Here is a 20,148-nt window from a genome sequence, read left to right on the forward strand (position 1 = left end):
TCAAACAAACACACACACACACACACACACACACACACACACATTCAAAAACAAGTACACATCAAATAAATACTTGCATACTGATTCAAACACACACATTCAAAACACGCGCGCACACACACACAAATTCAAAACACGCACACAAAAAACAAACACTCACATAATGATTCAAACACACACACACACACACACCCACGCACACACACACAAACACACACATACACACACACACAAAAACACGCACACATCAAATAAATACTTGCATACTGATTCAAACACACACACACGCACACACACACATTCAAAACACGCACACAAAAAAACAAACACTCAAATATTGATTCAAACACACACACACACACACACACACACACGCACACGCACACATTCAAAAACACGCACACATTGAATAAATACTTTCACACTGATTCAAAAACACACACACACGCACGCACACCTGCACGCACGCACACACACACACACACACACACACAAACACACACACACACACACATTCAAAAACACTCACACATCAAATAAATACTTCCATACTGATTCAAACACATACACACGCACGCACGCACGCACACACACACACACACATTCAAAAACATGCACACATCAAATAAATACTTCTAAACTGATTCAAACACACACACACACATTCAAAAACACGCAAACATCAAATAAATAGTTGCATACTAATTTAAATACACAAACAGGACACGACACACACGCAAACTTAAAGACACACAAACCCACATATTGATTTAAACATAGACACACACACAGTGGCCGTTCAGCACAATGTGTGGAAGTGTTAATAAAGCGGGTTCAGGCTGATGTGTGTGTGTGTGTGTGTGTGTGTGTGTGTGTCTGCTCTTGGCTCGGCGTGTGTTCAGTGCTGATTTATGTGTTGGTCTGCAGATTTGCTCTACGAATGGACAAAGAAAGGAAACCTGTCTGACAGCGGCCGACCTGCGACACATTCTGACTGCCTGACTGAGCGACTCTTTAAACACACTCAGAGATTATCAGCAGATTCCAGCACGACACACACGTCACAATGCACAAGTATATCACCACGCACAGAGCATTTATTCACTCCAGTTCTTTTAAATCCTCCACAGTCACCAGATCTCAATCCAATAGAGCACCTCTGGGATGTGGTGGAACAGGAGATTGGCATCATGGATGTGCAGCCGACAAATCTGCAGCATCTGTGTGATGCTATCATGTCAATATGGAGCAAAATCTCTGAGGAATATTTCCAGCATCTTGTTGAATCTCTGCCATGAAGAATTACAGTTTTTCTAGTTTGCTTTGACCTGGTTAAAGAAACTAGGTTCCTCTTCATTTTCATTATCACTATCCCAGCAGAGCAGAAGACAGGTCTTGCAAATGTGTAAACCCTTTCTCATTGGGTTGACACATTTTCCCCACCATTTTTCCAAACAGTTAACACGGATGCCATTCAAGCAGTCCAAACTCCATTGTTTTAGTTTTGGTAACCAAACAGAATCCATCTATTCCTAACTATTAAAAGCTACCAACATCAGTATGAAATCACTGAAGCACCGGTTTGACACTCCTTCGCACAAATCTTCAATTAGCCATCATTCTGCAAACCTTATATAAACGATGGAAGGTTTGTGTTGTTCTGTGCCAGCATTGATGGAGGAGGTCAGTATGGCTATGTCCTATACTCCCAATAGATTTGACTGTACATTAGTTTACATGTGTTTTCTCTAATATTTACAGTATTTTATTACTTTTGACTGTTTTTTTTATATACAGTATTTCAGTTTTCAGCCACAGTTTGAAAAATGTCATGAATTCAATATATATTCAATCAAAGCACATCTTATTCTTGATCCAATTCTTTGCAAAAAGGCGAATTTGACAGCCCAAATAGAGACAACAAATGCCATTGGCTATAAGCTACAATGGCAAGCAATGCTGGTGCATTTTGAGTTCTGTATTTTGTATTTTGTAGTCTATTGTGTAATGATTAATTGAAAGAGCTCATATACTTGTTTGCAAGTTGTGTAGTTTGAAGGTAAAACTAGCTTTTGTTGCATATGTTAAATGTTTTGACACGATATGTGCCTTTTGCAAGCAAAATGTGTCATTTTGACCATGAGTGCCGCTGTTTAGGCCTGTGTGTTAACTGTTTTGAAAATGTGGAGTTTCAGTTGACAACTACATCCAAGCAATCGAGAAAAACTGTAAGGCAGCTCTGAAGGCAAAACGGGGTCCAAACTAGTACTAGTAAGGTGTACCTAATAAAGTGGCCAGTAAATGTGTGTCTATATATATATATATATATATATATATATATATATATATATATATATATATATATATATATATATATATATATATATATATATATATATAAACACACAAACATGTCTGTGCATGCGTGTATGTGTCAGAGTGTGTTTGTGTGTGTGTGGGTCAGTAGGTTCACACACCTGTTGGCCTGAGGTGTAAATGCAGTGAATGAAAGCATGTTGTAACTCGTTCTCTTCATTCACTTCCTCTGCAGTCAAAACACGGCGGTGGCGGCACTCAGACCGACACACACACACACACACACACACACACACATACATACATACACAACAGGTCAACATCACTCATCCAAAACATCCTTATCATCCAAAACTTCTCACAGCTCCAGTATACACTAAAGTAGATCGCACGCACACACGCACGCACACACGCACACATACACACAAAGACACTCTGAACACTCTTCACTAAAGGCTGCTGTCGCTTTAAACTGAAGATGTTTGATTCTTCACAGCAGCTCTAATAAAGAGACACACCTAGAAACGCCAGCATGATTCAGTGTAAATACACACACAGGCACACACACACACACACACACACACACTCACAGAGGCGCACATGCACTTTGTCTGTATCCATGTAAGGAAACAAAAAAAAAACAGTGTTTGCACAGACATTTACACACAAATCAACACTATAACGAACATATTTAGACTTTTTATTATTATTTTTATTTTAAATGTATTCATACCGTAAAAAAGTGTGTGTGTGTCTGTGTGTGACTGTAGTGTAATGACAGTGTAATGACTGATGTAGATTAGATTATTAGATAATGACTGAATATTATCTGCTGTATGTGATGTGATCAGATCTGTGTCTCTGCAGCTCCAGACAGTCTGAAAGATTCATTTACTGTGGCTTTATCTCTGAGTACTACACCAGACTGCTGGAGATCAAGCTTTAATTACAGTAAATGAATAAGACAGGAGCTGATAGAGGTGTGCAGCTCAGCATATCTGACATATAAGACAATGAAGAGTCAATAAAAGTAATCGTTTAATGAAGTGATAAAATGGGCTTAAAAGTGGACGGAAGAAGAGAGATTGTACCTTATCTTCCAGACGGATGAGCCGGGCTCCTACTGTATAATACTCCTTCTCCACACCTTTCTCTGGGAAAATGAAAACCACAGTCACAAAGGATGCTGTTTTGATTGGTAAATGTCACACTTCTATTTTTTTTATTGTATTTTATTTATTTGCTCTACTGTTGGGATTACTATGTTTATATAGTTAGTTTTTATTTGAGTTGTTTTTGTATTTAAACAAGAAAACAGCTAAAATAAAATTAAATAAACAAACAAATAAAAAATAATAAATAAATAAAATATTCTAAAATATAAATATAAATAAATAAATAATAACTGAATAAAATAAATAAGTCAATAAATAATAAAGCAATAATAAAAAACAAAAATAAATAAATAAATAAAATATTAAATAAATATGAAATAAATAAATAAAATAACAATTGAAAAAATAAAAGTTTACATAAATCAATAAGTAAATAGAAAATAAATAAATAATAAATAAAATAATAAATAAACAAATAAAAAATTATACAAAATAAATAAAATACTAAATAAATAATTAAATAAATTAATTAATAAACTAATAAACAAATAAAAATAAAATAAAATAAATACATAAACAAAAATAAATAAAATAATAAACAAATAAAATAATAAATAAATAAATAAAATAATAAATAAATAAAATATACTAAAATATAAATAAATAAATAATAACTGAATAAAATAAATTAGTCAATAAATAATAAAGCAATAATAAAAAATAAAAATAAAAAATAAATAAAATATGAAATAAATATGAAATAAATAAATAAAATAACAATTGAAAAAATAAAAGTTTACATAAATCAATAAATAAATAGAAAATAAATAAATAATAAATAAACAAAAATAATAATAAAATAAAATAAAATAAAATAATAAATAAACAAACAAATAAAAAATTATAAAAAATAAATAAAATACTAAATAAATAATTAAATAAATTAATTAATAAACTAATAAACAAAAAAAAAATAAATAAATAAATACATAAACAAAAAATAAAGAAAATAATAAAATAATAAAATAATAAATAAATAAATAAATAAAATAATAAATACACAATTAAATAAATAAGTAAATAAATAAATAAATAAAATAAAATAATAAACACATAATTAATAATAAACAAATAAAGTAGTAAATAAATAAATGATGCTTAAATAAATATACTATCAGATGTATTGATTTATAGTCGAATTTAATAGTCCATAAAATATAATAAATTCATTTTTTTTATAAAATAAAAAGTTGTACTTTACAAGAAAATGTAAGTATTGCATGTTGTTCATTCATTCATTCATTTTTCTTTTGTCTTAGTCCCTTTATTAATCAGGGTTTGTCACAGTGGAATGAACCGCCAACATATCCAGCATATGTTTTACGCAGCAGATGCCCTTCCAACTGCAACCCAACACTGGGAAACACCCGTACACTCTTGAAGGAACATGAAGAAATTAAGTTAACTTATTAAGTTTTACAGATTTATGTGAATTAAACATGAAATAATTAAGTGGTCAAAAAAAAAATCGAGAATTATGTTGTTTTAACTTGTGTCAGTTCGATCAAACATGTTTGGAGTGTATAACCATTTATTTATTTATTTTTTTTTTTTACCAGGCAGAAATATTCCAGGTTTCCCCAGCGTGTGATCCAGCCTGTGAGAGCAGAAGCATCAGTGAATGGTGGTTAATGTGTATTTAAGCTAGACAGCACATTATAGGGCATTCTCCAGTTGGTGGTAAATACTATGGTGTGTATTGTAAGCTGCCAGATGTAATGCAGGTGTGTGTTCACCTTCTCTGCAGCTCCTTAATGCGCACCATCATGTTGAGATGTCCCTGTGAATACTGCTCGATCACGTCCCGCACGTCGTACGGTTTCCTCGCTTGCTGTGGGACAGAAAAAACACCCAAACTCAACACTATTGTCCAATCAGATCCCCCGGGCCTACCACTTCCATGCTTTGTTATTAAAGCTCAGTTTAACTCCATGACAACAATAGCAAAGGTATGCAACGCGTCTCCATTTAACTCAAAACTTGCTTGTGGATATACCGCTGATGTCAGAACTATGTTTTTTTCTTTCTCCAATTTCTGTTTAACGGAGAGCAGATTTCTTTTTAATCATAATAGTTTTAATAACTCATCTCTATTAAACAGATTTATTTTATCTTTGTCATGATGACAGTTAATAATACTAGATATTATTCAAGACACTAATATATTTAGCTTAAAGTGACATTTAAAGGCTTAACTAGGTTAATTAAGGGAAAGTTAGGGTGATTAGGCAAGTCATTGTATAACAGTGATTTGTTCTGTAGACAACTCAAAACTAATATTGCTTAAGGGGGCTAATAATATTGACCTTAAATTTGGTTTTAAAAATTTAAATCTGCTTTTATTCTAGCCAAAATAAAACAAATAAGACTTTCTCCAGAAGAAAAAATATTATAGGAAATACTGTGAAAAATTCCTGAATCTGTTCAACATCATTTGGGAAATATTTGAGAAAGAAATTCACAGCAGGGCGAATAATTCTGACTTTAATTGTATATATATCATTATATTGTATGTTTAGATTAGTGGAAATGGGTGGATTTTCTTTAATTCTTTAAGCAGATTAATCAAAATATTCACCTAAAAGCATGAAAGGAATACATTTATGTGTAAAATGATTGAAAAAGCATGCTTAAATGTTAATATTCAATAACTTTTTAAATATTAAAATATGTATAATTTTAATAAATCATTCTACAAATTTAGTTTCAGTTTAGATTTTTTAAAATATCATTTTCTCTTTCATTCATTTATTTTTTTTATTATTATTATTATATAATATATATATATTTTTTTAATTAATTTAGCATATGTAACTATCAGGGGTCGCCAAAGTGGAATGAACCGCCAACTTATCCTGCATATTTTTACACAGCGTATCCCCTTTCAGCTGCAACCCAGTACTGGGAAGCACCCATACACACTCTCATACACACACACACACACACTCATACACTACGGGCAGTTTTGTTTATGCAATTCACCTGCAGCGCATGTATTGGGACTGTGGGGTACACTGGAGCACCCGGAGGAAACACATCAACATGCAAGTATTTTACAAAAACTGTTTAATTTAATATGATTTTTATAAATGTTTTAGTCCATAAAGTAAAGTAAGCATATTTATTTATCCCATACAAAATTGCTGCGTTTGAATTCTGAATTCTTAAAAAAAAAAAAAAAAAAACAGACTGCCTGGCTGAGATACCACATAAAGTTAGTCTCAGACCATATTTTTCTGTGCCTTGTCTTTAAAATATGTAAATTAATTTTACTTAATTATTTTCATTAGAGGTGTGAACCTATACTGGTCTCACGGTTCGGTTACGATTATCATGCCATGGACTTGGTTTAATTCGATATCTCGGTGCATCACGGAGCATTGACGATGCTTTTCTTACACAGTGTTGTATTTTGGGGGCAGGCTATAACAAGCTGTCTGTATAAACACACACACATACACACACACGGACACACAGCACCACACTGTCTTTCATTCACACACATAAACAAACATAGACAGCACCAAACAAACACACACACACACGCGGACACACACACACACATCCCGCGCGCTCGCTCGCTCGGGAGTGATATTGTGAGACCGCCCACTCCTGTTAAAATTACACCAAAGTTACTGACCGCTCCCGCGCTTTATTCGGAAATGTATTCCTCACGACAGAGCGCATATGAGGTAAATGACGTCAGTACATAATAACCGGTTATGATTATTAGTGAACTGATACCGAATTGTCCGTGTCTGCTTGGCGGTGCACCGAAGAAACAATTAATTTTGACACACCTAATTTTCAATTAAGTGTCTGTGCTAGCCTGCTGCTATTGACGGCACTCGCGTTTAGATGGTCTTTTGTCTCTTTTTACGTTTTAACAACTAAATGGATGCTTAAGTCTATTTAACGGATTATATTTTTATTACATTACAATATCGATGCTGGAAAAGGAATCGCATGAAACTGAAAATAGTCACATTAAGCTTTCACCGAAAGTTCATCATTGGCTGAAAAACACTAGCTGTGCATATAGACCGCTGAATTAACTAAATTGGCCATAGTGTATGTGTGTGTGAATGAGTGTGTATGGATGTTTCCCGGTGCTGGGTTGCAGCTGGAAGCGCATCCTCTGTGTAAAACAAATGCTGGATAAGTTGGCGGTTCATTCCACTGTGGCGACCTTTTATGAATAAAGGAAAAAGGTTTAAGGAAAATTAGTAACTGATGTTGATGTTAATTGGGTAAATGTTGATTCGCTGCCTAAAGGTATTTTACAAGCACTTTATAATTACATATAATTTGTAATTTTATTTTAGTGCACGCATAACTTATGGGAACTCTTCATTTCCTGAACACATAAAATGTAAAACACAATTTTTCCATTGATTTTTTAAGTATAAATGTAATTTTAAAAATCTCTAATTTAATGGCAAGTAAATACTATTTTTTTAGGCATTGATAGTATAAAAGTATTAATTCATTTTTATTTATTCATTTTATAAATGTTTTAGTGCCTCAAGTAAGCATTTTTATTGCTCAAAAATCATAAAAAATATTTTTCAAAAAGTTAATAATTATTAAATTAATTTAAATAATATTTTTTTTAATTTTATTTAGTTTTTTGTTTATAATGCTCGTTAAAAAATAAATAAATAAAAGGTTTTGTGTCATGTAATTTAACTAAAAATGTAAGCAATACTTTCTTTATTTTTCCCACGAATTTACATTATTTAAACGCACTCATCTCAATAAAAATACCTGAAATTTCCGCCGAGCCACAAAGTACTGCATGCGTCTGATGACCTTGATGGCGGATCTGTGTGCATGGGAAAGTCTAACATAAAAACATAAACAAACACGGCATCAGAAAACACTGCAGACCACTGTAAATGTGTGTGTGTACGTGGCAGTAAACCTGGCGACAATAACCAACGCAAAACACACACACACATCCAGACACAATAAAAACACTTAAAGGGAGGGCACTTGTTTTTTTTTTGTTGGCCAAAACACTCTATTATTTCCAGCATAATGCCGCCCTGCCAAAGTTTCTACCCAGAAATACAGTCCCATCAGGCTGTGTCCACTGTAAACAGAGCCTAGAGGAAAAAACAAAGACACTGCTGATGAAAAAAACAGCGTCTGGAGTCTGAAGAGCTCAAATGAAGACTCTGATGATGAACTTTGACATTAAAGTGCTCGTAAATCCACAACACAGACTAATGAGAGCCTCTTAAAGAAACAGTACAGCCGTAAACATGGTGTTATGGCACCATCCACTCACTCTCACTATTCATCTGTTTCTGTTATGACTTATGATGTCAAAAGTAGGTACAGCGAGGTGCAGTTTTCTCCCTCACAGTTCATTTGTTGCATTTTTTGAAATGTTTGATGTTCAAAGTGGTTGCTAGGGTGTCCTGGTGTTTTTAGATTGTTGCTATGGTGTAACCTGTGATTTTGGGTGTTTTACCAAGAGGTTGCTAGGGTGTTCTGATGTTTTTGGATGGTTGCTATGGTGTAACATGATTTTGGGTGTTTTACCAAGAGGTTGCTAGGGTGTTCTGTTGTTTTTGGATGGTTGCTATGGTGTAACATGATTTTGGGTGTTTTACCAAGAGGTTGCTAGGGTGTTCTGATGTTTTTGGATGGTTGCTATTGTGTAAAATGATTTTGGGTGTTTTACCAAGAGGTTGCTAGGGTGTTCTGGTGTTTTGGGGTGGTTGCTATGGCATTATTGGTCATTTTTAGGTCTTTCACTAAGTGTTTGGGTTCTATGGTGGTTTTAGGTGTTGTACTAAGTGGTTGCTAGGGTGTTCTGGTGCTTTTGGTGGCTTTAGGTGTTCTACCATGTGGTTGCTAGGGTGTTCTGGTGTTTTTGGGTGGTTGTCATGGTGTTATTGGTAAATTTTTAGATGTTACACTAAGGGTTTGGTGGGGTGTTTGGGTTTTATGATGGTTTTAGGTGTTCTACTAAGTGGTTGCTAGGGTGTTCTGGTGGTTAAAGGTGTTCTACTCTGCGGTTGCTAGGGTGTTTTGGTGTTTTTGGGTGGTTGCTATGGTATTATTTGTCCTTTTTAGGTGTTTCACTAAGTGTTTAGTAGAGTGTTTGGGTTTTTAAGCGTTGTACTAAGTGGTTGCTAGTGTGTTCTGGTGCTTTTGGTGGCTTTAGGTGTTCTACCATGTGGTTGCAAGGGTGCTCTAGTGTTTATGGATGGTTGCTATGGTGTAATGGGTGATTTTGGGTGTTTCGCCAAGTGGTTGCTAGGGTGTTCTAGTGTTTTTGGATGGTTACTATGGTAATACAGTTGATTTCAGGTGTTTTACTAAGTGGTTGCTAGGGTGTTCTGGTGTTTATTGTGGTTTTAGGCGTTTACTATGTGGTTGCTAGAGTGTTCTGGTGTTAATGGATGGTTACTCTGGCGTTACTTGTGATTTTAGGTGTTTTGCTTAGTGGTTTCTAATGTGTTCTGGTGTTTTGGGAGGTTGCTGTGGTATTACAGGTAATTTTAGATGTTTCGCTGAGTGGTTGCTAGGGTGTTCTGTTTTTATGTGGGTGCTATTGTAATACGGTTGATTTCAAGTGTTTTACTAAGTAGTTACTAGGGTGTTCTGGTGTTTTTGGTGGCTTTAAGTGTTTACTAAGTTGTTCCAAAGGTGTTCTGGTGTTTTGGGTGGTTGCTTTGGTATTACGGGTGATTTGAAGTCTTTCAGTAAGTGGTTGCTATGGAGCTTCTGGTGTTTTGGTATGATTGCTATGGTATTACAATTGATTTTAGGGGTTTCATTAAGTTGATGATGGGGTGTTCTGGTGTTTTTTGGGTTGTAGTTATGGTGTTATAGGTGGTTTTAGGTGTTTTATGAAGTGGTTGCTAAGGTGTTCTGGGGCCTCATGTACGAAGACTTGCGTGGAAATCTTACTAAAACATTGCGTACGCACAAAGCTGTAAATGTGCGTACGCAGAAAAAAATTCAGATGTATGAAACACTGCGCATGCAGAATCTCACGCATATTCTTTTGTACATCCGAATGAACGTGAAACTGAGCGCAACATGCACGAGCACAAAACCCCTCCCTGCCTCCTCCCCCGTATGAATATGCTAATGACTATGTTAATGGTAAAACCCAACGAAAAAGCAACGGCAAAAGCAAGCAAGAAGAGAAACTTTGAACAGAATGTGAATTGGAGGTGTTGCTTTCGGAGGTAGAACGGAGAAAAGCGGTGTTATTTGCAAGTTTGTTCTCCGGAATTAACAACAAAAGAAAAAAATAGAGTGGGAGAGTTTAGCTGATACGGTTAACACAGTTGGCTCTGAACATCGCACTGAGTGAATTTAAAAAAATAGTGTGGTTTATATCGGTAAAATGTTGCAGCACTCTGAACAGTCTCAGTGGCGCTTGTAAGATGCATGTGATCATGTTTTGACACGTTCGAGCATGAACTCGGCTCAAATCCAGCGTCTGATGAACTCTTTCTTCTTTTTTTTCCCCCCGCTACATATCATATTTTGCCTACTATTTATCACGAGAAAGACTAGTAGGAATCATTAATAAGTTTGTGCATCATATTTTATTTGCACATTTATTGAATGGAAATGTTTCTGATTCACGCATGCAAATTCATCTTCAGATAGTGTCTTAAAAGCAATGTGCGTGCAGTAGATCGCTCAGATTACATTGGGAAAACAGGCGACCGCTGCAAATTGTGCTTTAATGTTTAGCTGGTCAACTGTATGGTATGGAAATCTTACATACCTGCTATATGAACCCGTCTCATACAGCTGCCATTGCACGGCTCAGACACTTTGTAGAGAAGAATTTAACACAACTGCCTCTAGGAGTCGCCAATGGAAATAAAACAGACACGCACAAAAATTGTGCGTACGCCTGCCAAGAAGCTGCCGTGAAGCTGCGCACATTCCCACGTTCAGTTCATTGTTAGTAAATCCAAACGTGAGCGATTCTGAGCATGAAACCTGCCGTACGCAAAGTTTTTGTGCGTACGCAGCGTTGATACATGAGGCCCCTGGTATTTTGGGAGGTTGCTGTGGTATTACAGCTAATTTTAGATGTTTCGCTGAGTGGTTGCTAGGGTGTTCTGGAGTTTTTGGATGGTTGCAATAGTATTAAGCTTAATTTAGGTGTTTCACTAAGTGGTTGCTAGGGTGTTCTGTTTTTTATGTGGGTGCTATGGTAAAACGGTTGATTTTAGGTGTTTTACTAAGTAGTTACTAGGGTGTTCTGGTGTTTTTGGTGGCTTTAAGTGTTTACTAAGTTGTTCCAAAGGTGTTCTGGTGTTTTGGGTGGTTGTTATGGTATTACAGGTGATTTGAAGTCTTTCAGTGAGTGGTTGCTATGGTGCTTCTGGTGTTTTTGCATGGTTGCTATGGTATTACAATTGATTTTAGGGGTTTCATTAAGTTGATGATGGGGTGTTCTGGTGTTTTTTGGGTCGTAGTCATGGTGTTATAGGTGGTTTTAGGTGTTTTATGAAGTGGTTGCTAGGGTGTTTCTGGGTGGTTGCAGGTTGTTTGGGTGTTTCACAAAGTGGTTGCTAGGCTTGTAATAGAGTATGGTTACTGTATTAAACTGAGTACATGTGAATTAATACACCCAGCACACCACGAATAACACACACACGCACACACACACACACACACACACACACACAAACACACGCACGCACGCACGCACGCACGCACGCACGCACACACACACACACACACACACACACACACACAAAACTCTTTCTGCAGAAAAATAATGAGAAAATAATCTCAATGAACAAAACGTTTTGGTTTTGGTTATGATTGTCATAATGTCCTGTAAAATACTAACATTATTTTTGTGATGAATGCAATTTAAGTATAAATCCAAACACCTAAAACTCAGTATATGTGTTATTTGTAGGCAGCACAACCATATGATATGTATTGTTAAAGTTTCAAGTTTTTTTTTAAAGGAAGTTCAACCCACAATTTAAAATGCAATAGTTTGTGTGTGGAAAAATGTGGATAAAGGTTTAAGAGAAGAAACAGGCTCATGCAGGTTTGGAATGACACGTAAATGACTGCAGAGTTTATTTTCGGGGGCGAACTGTCACTTTAAAAGTGTATGCGTGTGTGTGAGTTAAGTGGGGTCATCTTTATGTGTGTGTGGTTAAGAGGGGTGATCAGTCTGTGCGTCTGCCACTTAAATTGCTTTAAAAAAAAATTCCACAACACACTTCAGACATAGCAGAAGAGAATGGACGGCAGTGCAAACAGTGAGTGGCAAAAATTCACAGAAGTGACTGTCACTTCCTCCTGATAACAGGCAAGCGAAGACATGCGTCACTAATACGTCATCACACATCATTAAACCTCATCTGAATGCTGTAAAGTGTACACATATATCTGACAATAGAATATAGTGCAGAAATGTTTGGCGTTTTGTTTGTAAATGTACGTTTTTTTAAGTGACATTAATATCCAAGCGGTATGTGGTCCAGTAAGTCTACTCAATTTAACACACTGTGCATACCTACCATGAGAGTTAATGCAACTTAATGCTGCTTATTTATTTATTTATTTAATAAATAATTAAAATTATTAAACAGTACAGACTATGATATATTGACAAAGCAAGAAAGAATGAGAATAAATAAAGGTGTGTGTGTTTTAAAGTGCGTATGTACTTGCATGATGGGAGATGAGTAAAGAAATCTGTTGGCTTTAGTCTTGGCGGTAGATATTTCACACACTAAAAATTACAAGTCAGTTACAGGGATTCTGGAAGGAGGTTTTTAAAGTGCTTTCAGATGTTCCCCTTCGGGGGGAACTTCAGCACTATAAGTGGATTTGATTGTAAAATCCACGCATTGGGGAGGTTCGGTTCAGAAGCTACTCGTCTGAAAGAGTATTGAACGGGCCAATTAAGAATGAATTGGCAGCGCAAGCCTGCGCAGGTGAGCGGCATAAGCAATCAACTGAGTATATAAGCTCACCTGGCGCAGCAGACGCTATCCTTTTCGCTTCAGAGACTTTCTGATCGAGTCGATGAGGGTTCCTCCTGCTGTGACCAGCGATTCTGAGCGAACGAGAGCATTCTCCCGGTCCAGAGTGTGTACACGCAGTGGCAGACGGTCGAGCTGGGTTTCTCCCTTGCCTGGCGTTCTTTGGGTCCGGTCCTCCAGAGCGGTGCGTATAAAGTTGCAAACTTCACAGAAAGAGCAACACAGTCGTGCAGCACGTCCTTATCAGGACGGCGCTCCGACTGTGCGTTTCTGGATGCGGTGGTTTCCTGTCCTCGGATGATGGGCGCGGGCACTGTGTTACATGTCTGGGGGTCCAGCATGTTAATGCGCTGCTCGCGGGCAGTTCATGTCGTCATTGCGATGCCATGACTGTTGCGCAAGATCGCGGTTAGCCTTTGCAAAAAGGCGAACCACCCCAGTTGTCCCCTGCTCTGCAGCGGGCACTCGGGCAGATCTGAGGGTTTCAGCGAGAGATAATCCGTCGCCCACGGGCCCGCGGACCTCCCGCTCCTCTAAGCGCTCCATCCAAGCTTCGGGCGGAGGAAGCGATCCGTCTAACAGATGGTAGCCCTTACGCCTTGATGACACCGGAGACCAGATGTCCACCGCGGCATCGGAGGGTGGGCTTTCATTGTCCGATGATGATCCAGACCCGCTCGCCCCCTTCGGGCTGGTGAGCGCTGTCACTACGGATCCTGAAACGGACATGTTAGCCGTGCTTTCCCGGGCTGCTTCGGCCGTGGGTTGGAGATGGTTTATCCCCCAGCTCCGCGGCCGGACCGACTAGAGGGGCGTTCCCTTCTTCCCGGAGGTGCACAGTAGGCTCACGCGGTCTTGTAAAGCACTTTTTTCTGCTCGTGCTGCGTGTTCCTCCACCCTAACCACTCTTGACGGTGAAACAGCCAGGGGGTATGTGGCGATTCCTCAGGTTGAGTGCGCGATGGCGGTAAATCCGCGCGGCGCCTCTTCTTGGCGGGGTCCGCCTCGTCTCCCATCCAAAGCCTGTAAGTTATCTACCTCCCTCGGAGCTAGAGCTTACATAGCTGCGGGCCAGGCTGCTTCCGCCTTGCATGCGATAGCCACCTACCAGCGCTACCAAGCGCAGGCGCTGGCCGAGCTGCACGAGGGTGGGTCCAACCCAGGCTTACGAGCTTCGCACCGCCGCCGACTTAGCTCTTCGGACTACTGAGTCCGCTGCGTGTGCGTTGGGGAGGACGATGTCCACATTAGTGGTCCAGGAGCGCCACCCCTGGCTGATATGCGCAAAGTCGACAAAGTCCGCTTTCTTGACTTCCCCATATCCCCAGCCAGGTTCGGCGACACTGTCTGTGAATTCACCCAGGAATTCAAGGCGGTGAGAGAGCAGTTGGTGGGTGATGTCTTATCGGCGGTCCGTAGCCCGCTCCGCCCGCCGTGCCATTCATACCTGCTCCTCGCCGAAGGCGTCCGCCTACGAGAGCTGCTCCGCCCCCGCACACGCCTAAGGCGAAGCGAGCGCGTCGGGCACCTCGGAAGCAGGCAGCCCCCCTGCCCAGAACGCCGCTAAGTCCGGCAACGGACCGCGAAGCGCCCCTGGGACAGGCCATCTGGAGAAGAGGGAACTTGCTCTTTCCCCGCTGGAGGGCGGGGCCCCATTTCCAACGGCACTTTTTACTGCCATGAAAACATTATGAAAGGGCACTTTTCACTTCCCCAGATGTGACAGCCCGAAATCTGCCAGTCTGGGACGCTATGCTTTCTAGCTTGCAGATTCGGTGCGTTTCGCCAGTGGCTCACGAGCGCTGGGAGGACGGTCTCCTTTCTCCCACCCCTCGAGCCTCCCCTCCGGAGCTCGGGTTTGGAGTGAGAGCAAATATCTCACCTCCAGCTTTTCCGTGGGACCCGCGAGCTTCCCGGATCAGCACACCCACTCCGCGCTGCCCCACTGCTGGTACGTCAGCGATTGTAGCGATGAGTCCATTAGCGAGAGCTCTGCCTGCCTGGTTAGCGCGGGCCAGCTCTTCGCGGTGGCTCATACGCACAATCAGACTCGGCTATGCGATTCAGTTCGCGAAACGGCCCCCCAAGTCACGGGTGTGTATTCACCAGGGTCAGCCCCCTGTCCGCCCCTGTCTTGCGAGAGGAGATTGCTGTCCTCCTGGCGAAGGATGCAATCGAGCCGCTCCCTCCAGCCGAGATGGAGAGCGGGTTTTACAGCCCACGCTTCATCGTGCCCAAAAAGAGCGGTGGGTCACGGCCAATCCTAGATCTGCGCGTTTTGAACCGCTGCCTGCACAAGCTGCCGTTCAGAATGCTCACGCAGAAGCGCATCCTCCGGTGCGTTCGTCCTCTGGGTTGGTCTGCAGCATTAGACCTGATGGACGCGTATTTCCATGTCTCCACTCTTCCTCGCCACCGACAGTTTCTGCGGTTTGCGTTTGAAGGTCAAGCTTGGCAATACAAAGCCCTCCCCTTCGGGCTCTCTCTGTCTCCGCGGGTCCTCACCAAGCCCGCGGAGGGTGCCTCAGCGCCCCTTCGGCTCGCGGGCATCTGCATACTCAATTTCTTACGACTGGCTGAATTGCCCTCTCTTTTGATTATGCACAGAGTTGATTATGCACAGAGACAAAGTGCTCTGGCACTTCCACCTGTGGGGGTTTCAGGTCAACCGAGAAAAGAGCAAACTCGCCCCCGTGCAGAGGATCTCTTCTCTCGGGCTGGAGCTGGACTCGGTCACCATGGCAGCGCGCCTCTCCGGAGAGCGCGCTCAGCTGATGCTGTACTGTCTGAGAGAGCTCGACAGTAAAATAGTGGTCCCACTGAAACAATTTCAGAGGCTCCTGGGGCATATGGCATCCGCAGCCGCTTCATGCCGCTCGGATTATTCTATATGAGACCACTTCAGCACTGGCTTCACGATCGAGTCCCCAGACGCGCATGGCACGCGCGCGCACACCAAGTCTCTGTTACTGCGCTGTGTCGCCGCGCCCTCAGCCCTTGGAGCGACCCCTCGTTCCTACAGGCCTGGGTGTCTCTAGAACAGGCGTCCAGTCTTGTTGTCGTTTCAGCAGACGCTTCCAACACGGGCTGGGGGGCTGTGCGTTGCGGGCATGCGGCTGCGGACCTGTGGAAAGGTACCCAGTTGCATTGGCATATCGCCTGGAGCTGTTGGCAGTGTTCCCCGCTCTCCACCGTTTTTTTCCGGTGTTGGAGCGGCAACACGTGCTGGTCAGGACGGACAGTACGGCGGCGGTGGCGTATATCAGCCGTATAGGGGGTATGCGCTCTCGCCGCATGTCTCAGCTCGCCCGCCGTCTGCTCCTCTGGAGTCATCCGCGGCTGAAATCGCTGCACGCCATTCATATTCAGGCAAGCTCAACCGTGCAGCCGATGCGCTCTCACGGCAGCCTTGCGTCCTGGAGCATGGAGACTCCACCCCGAGTCTGTTCAGCTGATATGGGCGCGATTCGGGGAAGCCCAGATCGATCTGTTGCTTCCCCCGAGATCGCTCATTGCCAGTTGTTCTTTCCCTGACCGAGTGCTCTCGGCACGGATGCACTGGCTTACAGCTGGCCTCGGGGCACGCGCAATACGCGTTTCCCCCAGTGAGCCTGCTCGCGCAGTTACTGTGCATGGTCAGGGAGGACGAGGAACAGGTTGCTGGTTGCGCCCCTCTGGCTCAACCGGACCTGGATGTCAGAGCTCTCCCTCGCGATAGCCCTCCCCTGGCAGTCCCTTCGAGAGAGCACCTACTCTCTCAGGGACAGGGCACCACCTGGCACCCTCGCCGATCTTTGAAGAGATTTTTAGACGCGAGGAAGACTTAGGTAACCTCCGATTGCGGTGGCTAATACCGTCACTCGGGCTAGAGCCCCCTCCCCGAGCGCGCCTATGCCCTGACGTGAAGTCTATTCACTGAATGGTGTGTCTCTCGCTGAGAAGACCCCCGTAATTTGCCAGATCAGCGTTGTGCTTTCTTTACGCCGAGAGAAGTTGGAGAGCAGGCTGTCGCCCTCCACACTCAAGGTTACGTGGCTGCCATCTCCGCTCTCATAACGCGGTGGCTGGCAGCACCGTGGGAACGCATAACCTCATCATCCGGTTCCTCAGGGGCGTTAAGCGAATTAATCCACCCCGCCCCCTCTCATGCCCTCTTAGGATCTCGCCCTCGCGTCAGATCCCTTCGATCCTCGACTCAGTATATTTCTGTCCCTGAAGACAGCTCTGCTGGTCGCGTTGATATCGATTAGAGGGTCGGGGACCCGGAGGCATTTTTCGGTCAGTGACTCGTGCCTGTAATTGGGCTGGCTTCTCTCACGTATGAGACCCCGCCCGCGATATGTGCCCAAGGTTCCTACCACTCCGTTTTAATACGAGGTAGTGAGCCTGCAAGCGCTGCCCTCGGAGGAGGCAGACCCAGCCCTTATTTATTGTCCAGTTCGCGTTTTGCGTATTATCCGGACCGCACTCAGAGTTTAGATCATCTGAGCAGCTCTTCGTCTGTTATAGCGGTCGGCAGCAGGGAAGTGCCGTACCGAAATAAGTTCCCACTAGATTGTGGATGCCTTTCTTTCACTATCAGAGCCGAGATGAGCCGCGTCCCCCGAGAGCGCGTGCGCACTCCACTCGGAGCTTCGCATCCTCTCGAGCGCGCGCACGCGGCGCCCCTCTAACAGACATCTGTAGAGCTGCGGGCTGGGTGACACCCAACACATTTGCAAGGTTTTACAATCTGCGAGTGGAGCCGGTTTCCTCAAGGGTATTAGGTAACCCTTGGTGATTGAGGAAACAATTCGGTAGGGTGTTGAAACACGCTTGCTGCGCCATTTTCCCTAACACGGAGATACGTGCGCCTTTTTATCTGTCAGTAAAGTTCCCCGTCAGGTGAGCCCTGCAGATTCCTCCGTGGCCCCCAGCACTGACTCAGCGGAGGAGTCACTTGCTGGCCCACTACGTTGTAGGTCTGCCCGCTGGTCAGCCCGCGTTTTGGGTAAAGGTGTCTGCTATGCGTGGTCCCCACTAGGCGATCCCATATGCTTATTCAGCCACGGTTAAGTCCCCCCCCCCCCCTGGGCGGACCCGTGTCTTCCCTCCCCGCTAACCACTCTTTTGCTATGCGTACTCCCCTTTTTAGGGCTAGTCCATATGTAAATTCTGCCATCTATCCCCCCTTGGGTAACGGATGGCCTCCGCAGCGTCCTCCCTATCGGGATTGCACGCTTCCCAACGTACTGTCGTATTCCTAGAATTATCTAGATGCTCACGACACCCCAAAAAATATATATAAATCCGTAAAACTTCTGTTGAAGTAGGATAAATTAGGGCCAGGGACACGTTGGAGGACCGCGCCCCCCATGATGTGGGTGCGTCACGCTTGCTTGACTATCTCCTCATCGGGGGTGTTGGTAAGGTGCAGTCATTATGGTGCTTTCAATGGGCTCCCAATGCGTGGATTTTACAATCAAATCCACTTATAGTGCTGAAGTTCCCCCCGAAGGGGAACGTTCGAGGTTACTAAAGTAACCCTTCGTTCCCCGAGGAGGGGAACGGAAGCACTATACTCCGTCGCCATAATGACTGTCCCTTAGCTGTTGAAAGTCTCTTCAGCTTAAAAAGGATAGCGTCTGCTGCGCCAGGTGAGCTTATATACTCAGTTGATTGCTTATGCCGCTCACCTGCGCAGGCTTGCGCTGCCAATTCATTCTTAATTGGCCCGTTCAATACTCTTTCAGACGAGTAGCTTCTGAACCGAACCTCCCCAATGCGTGGATTTTACAATCAAATCCACTTATAGTGCTTCCGTTCCCCTCCTCGGGGAACGAAGGGTTACTTTAGTAACCTCGAACGTTCTTGATCAACATATAGATCCTGAGCCAATGCTTATTATATCAGGACATTCTGATTATGCATATTCATTGAGCAGTGCACAGCAGAAATTCCTTGCATATTGTTTGATTACAGCAAAATAGCTGCTGTTATTGTATTGGAAAAATGTTAATCCTCCAACTGCTAAACTAAGGCTTGAAGAGTTGATATCTACTTTGCACTTGGAACGAACCAGATTTATTTTAAAAGGCAACATTGGACAATTTCAGAAGATTTGGGGGCATTTTTTGTCACTTTAATGAGGAATTCTTCCCCCCAAAGCAATGTATTGTAACTACAAAGTCATTTTGATTATCACTGTATTGTATACTTACATGCTGGGTTTGGCTGTTTTTTTTGTAGTTGTTTGTTTTTTGTTTGTTTTTGTAAATGTATGCATATCAGAAAACTAACTATGGAATATGTGATTACTGTAAGTTTATTCAATGACCCAATCAAAAACTTATTTGACAAAAAAAAAAAAAAACTTTCTCTAGAACAAAAAATATAGAAAATACTGTATAAAAAAGACCTTGCTTTGGAAAACATTATTTGGTAAATATTTGAAAAAGAAAAAAAAATTGTCAGGAGGGCAAATAATTTTGACTTTACATAAAACATATACATACATACATATATATATACACATTTTTATATATATAAACACACACACACATATACACACACATACATATTTATATATGTGTATATATACACATATTTATATATTTGTATGTATGTATATTTATATGTGTGTATGTATGTATGTGTATATATATATATATATATAT

At 41.7% G+C, this 20,148-nt stretch overlaps 1 protein-coding gene across 45 annotated transcripts in view; it reads right to left on the reverse strand.

The window, feature by feature from the left end:
* Positions 1–20,148, reverse strand: part of kcnq1.2 (potassium voltage-gated channel, KQT-like subfamily, member 1.2) — a 234,529-nt gene that overhangs the window by 56,668 nt on the left and 157,713 nt on the right. For all 45 annotated transcript variants that reach the window (XR_015525978.1, XR_015525974.1, XR_015525976.1 and 42 more), the window contains 4 exons: positions 8,259–8,334; positions 5,228–5,322; positions 5,048–5,088; positions 3,408–3,469 (listed from right to left, as the gene is read on the reverse strand). Coding sequence is in view for 30 of the 45 variants with exons in the window: in XM_087311489.1 (XP_087167615.1) it covers positions 3,408–3,469; positions 5,048–5,088; positions 5,228–5,322; positions 8,259–8,334 (274 nt within the window). In the remaining 15 variants the exon portion in view is untranslated. The remainder of the gene's footprint in view (positions 1–3,407; positions 3,470–5,047; positions 5,089–5,227; positions 5,323–8,258; positions 8,335–20,148) is intronic.

The sequence above is a fragment of the Danio rerio genome, chromosome 25 (assembly GCF_052040795.2).
Source record: "Danio rerio strain M-AB ecotype USA chromosome 25, GRCz13ab, whole genome shotgun sequence".
Lineage (NCBI taxonomy): Eukaryota > Metazoa > Chordata > Actinopteri > Cypriniformes > Danionidae > Danio > Danio rerio.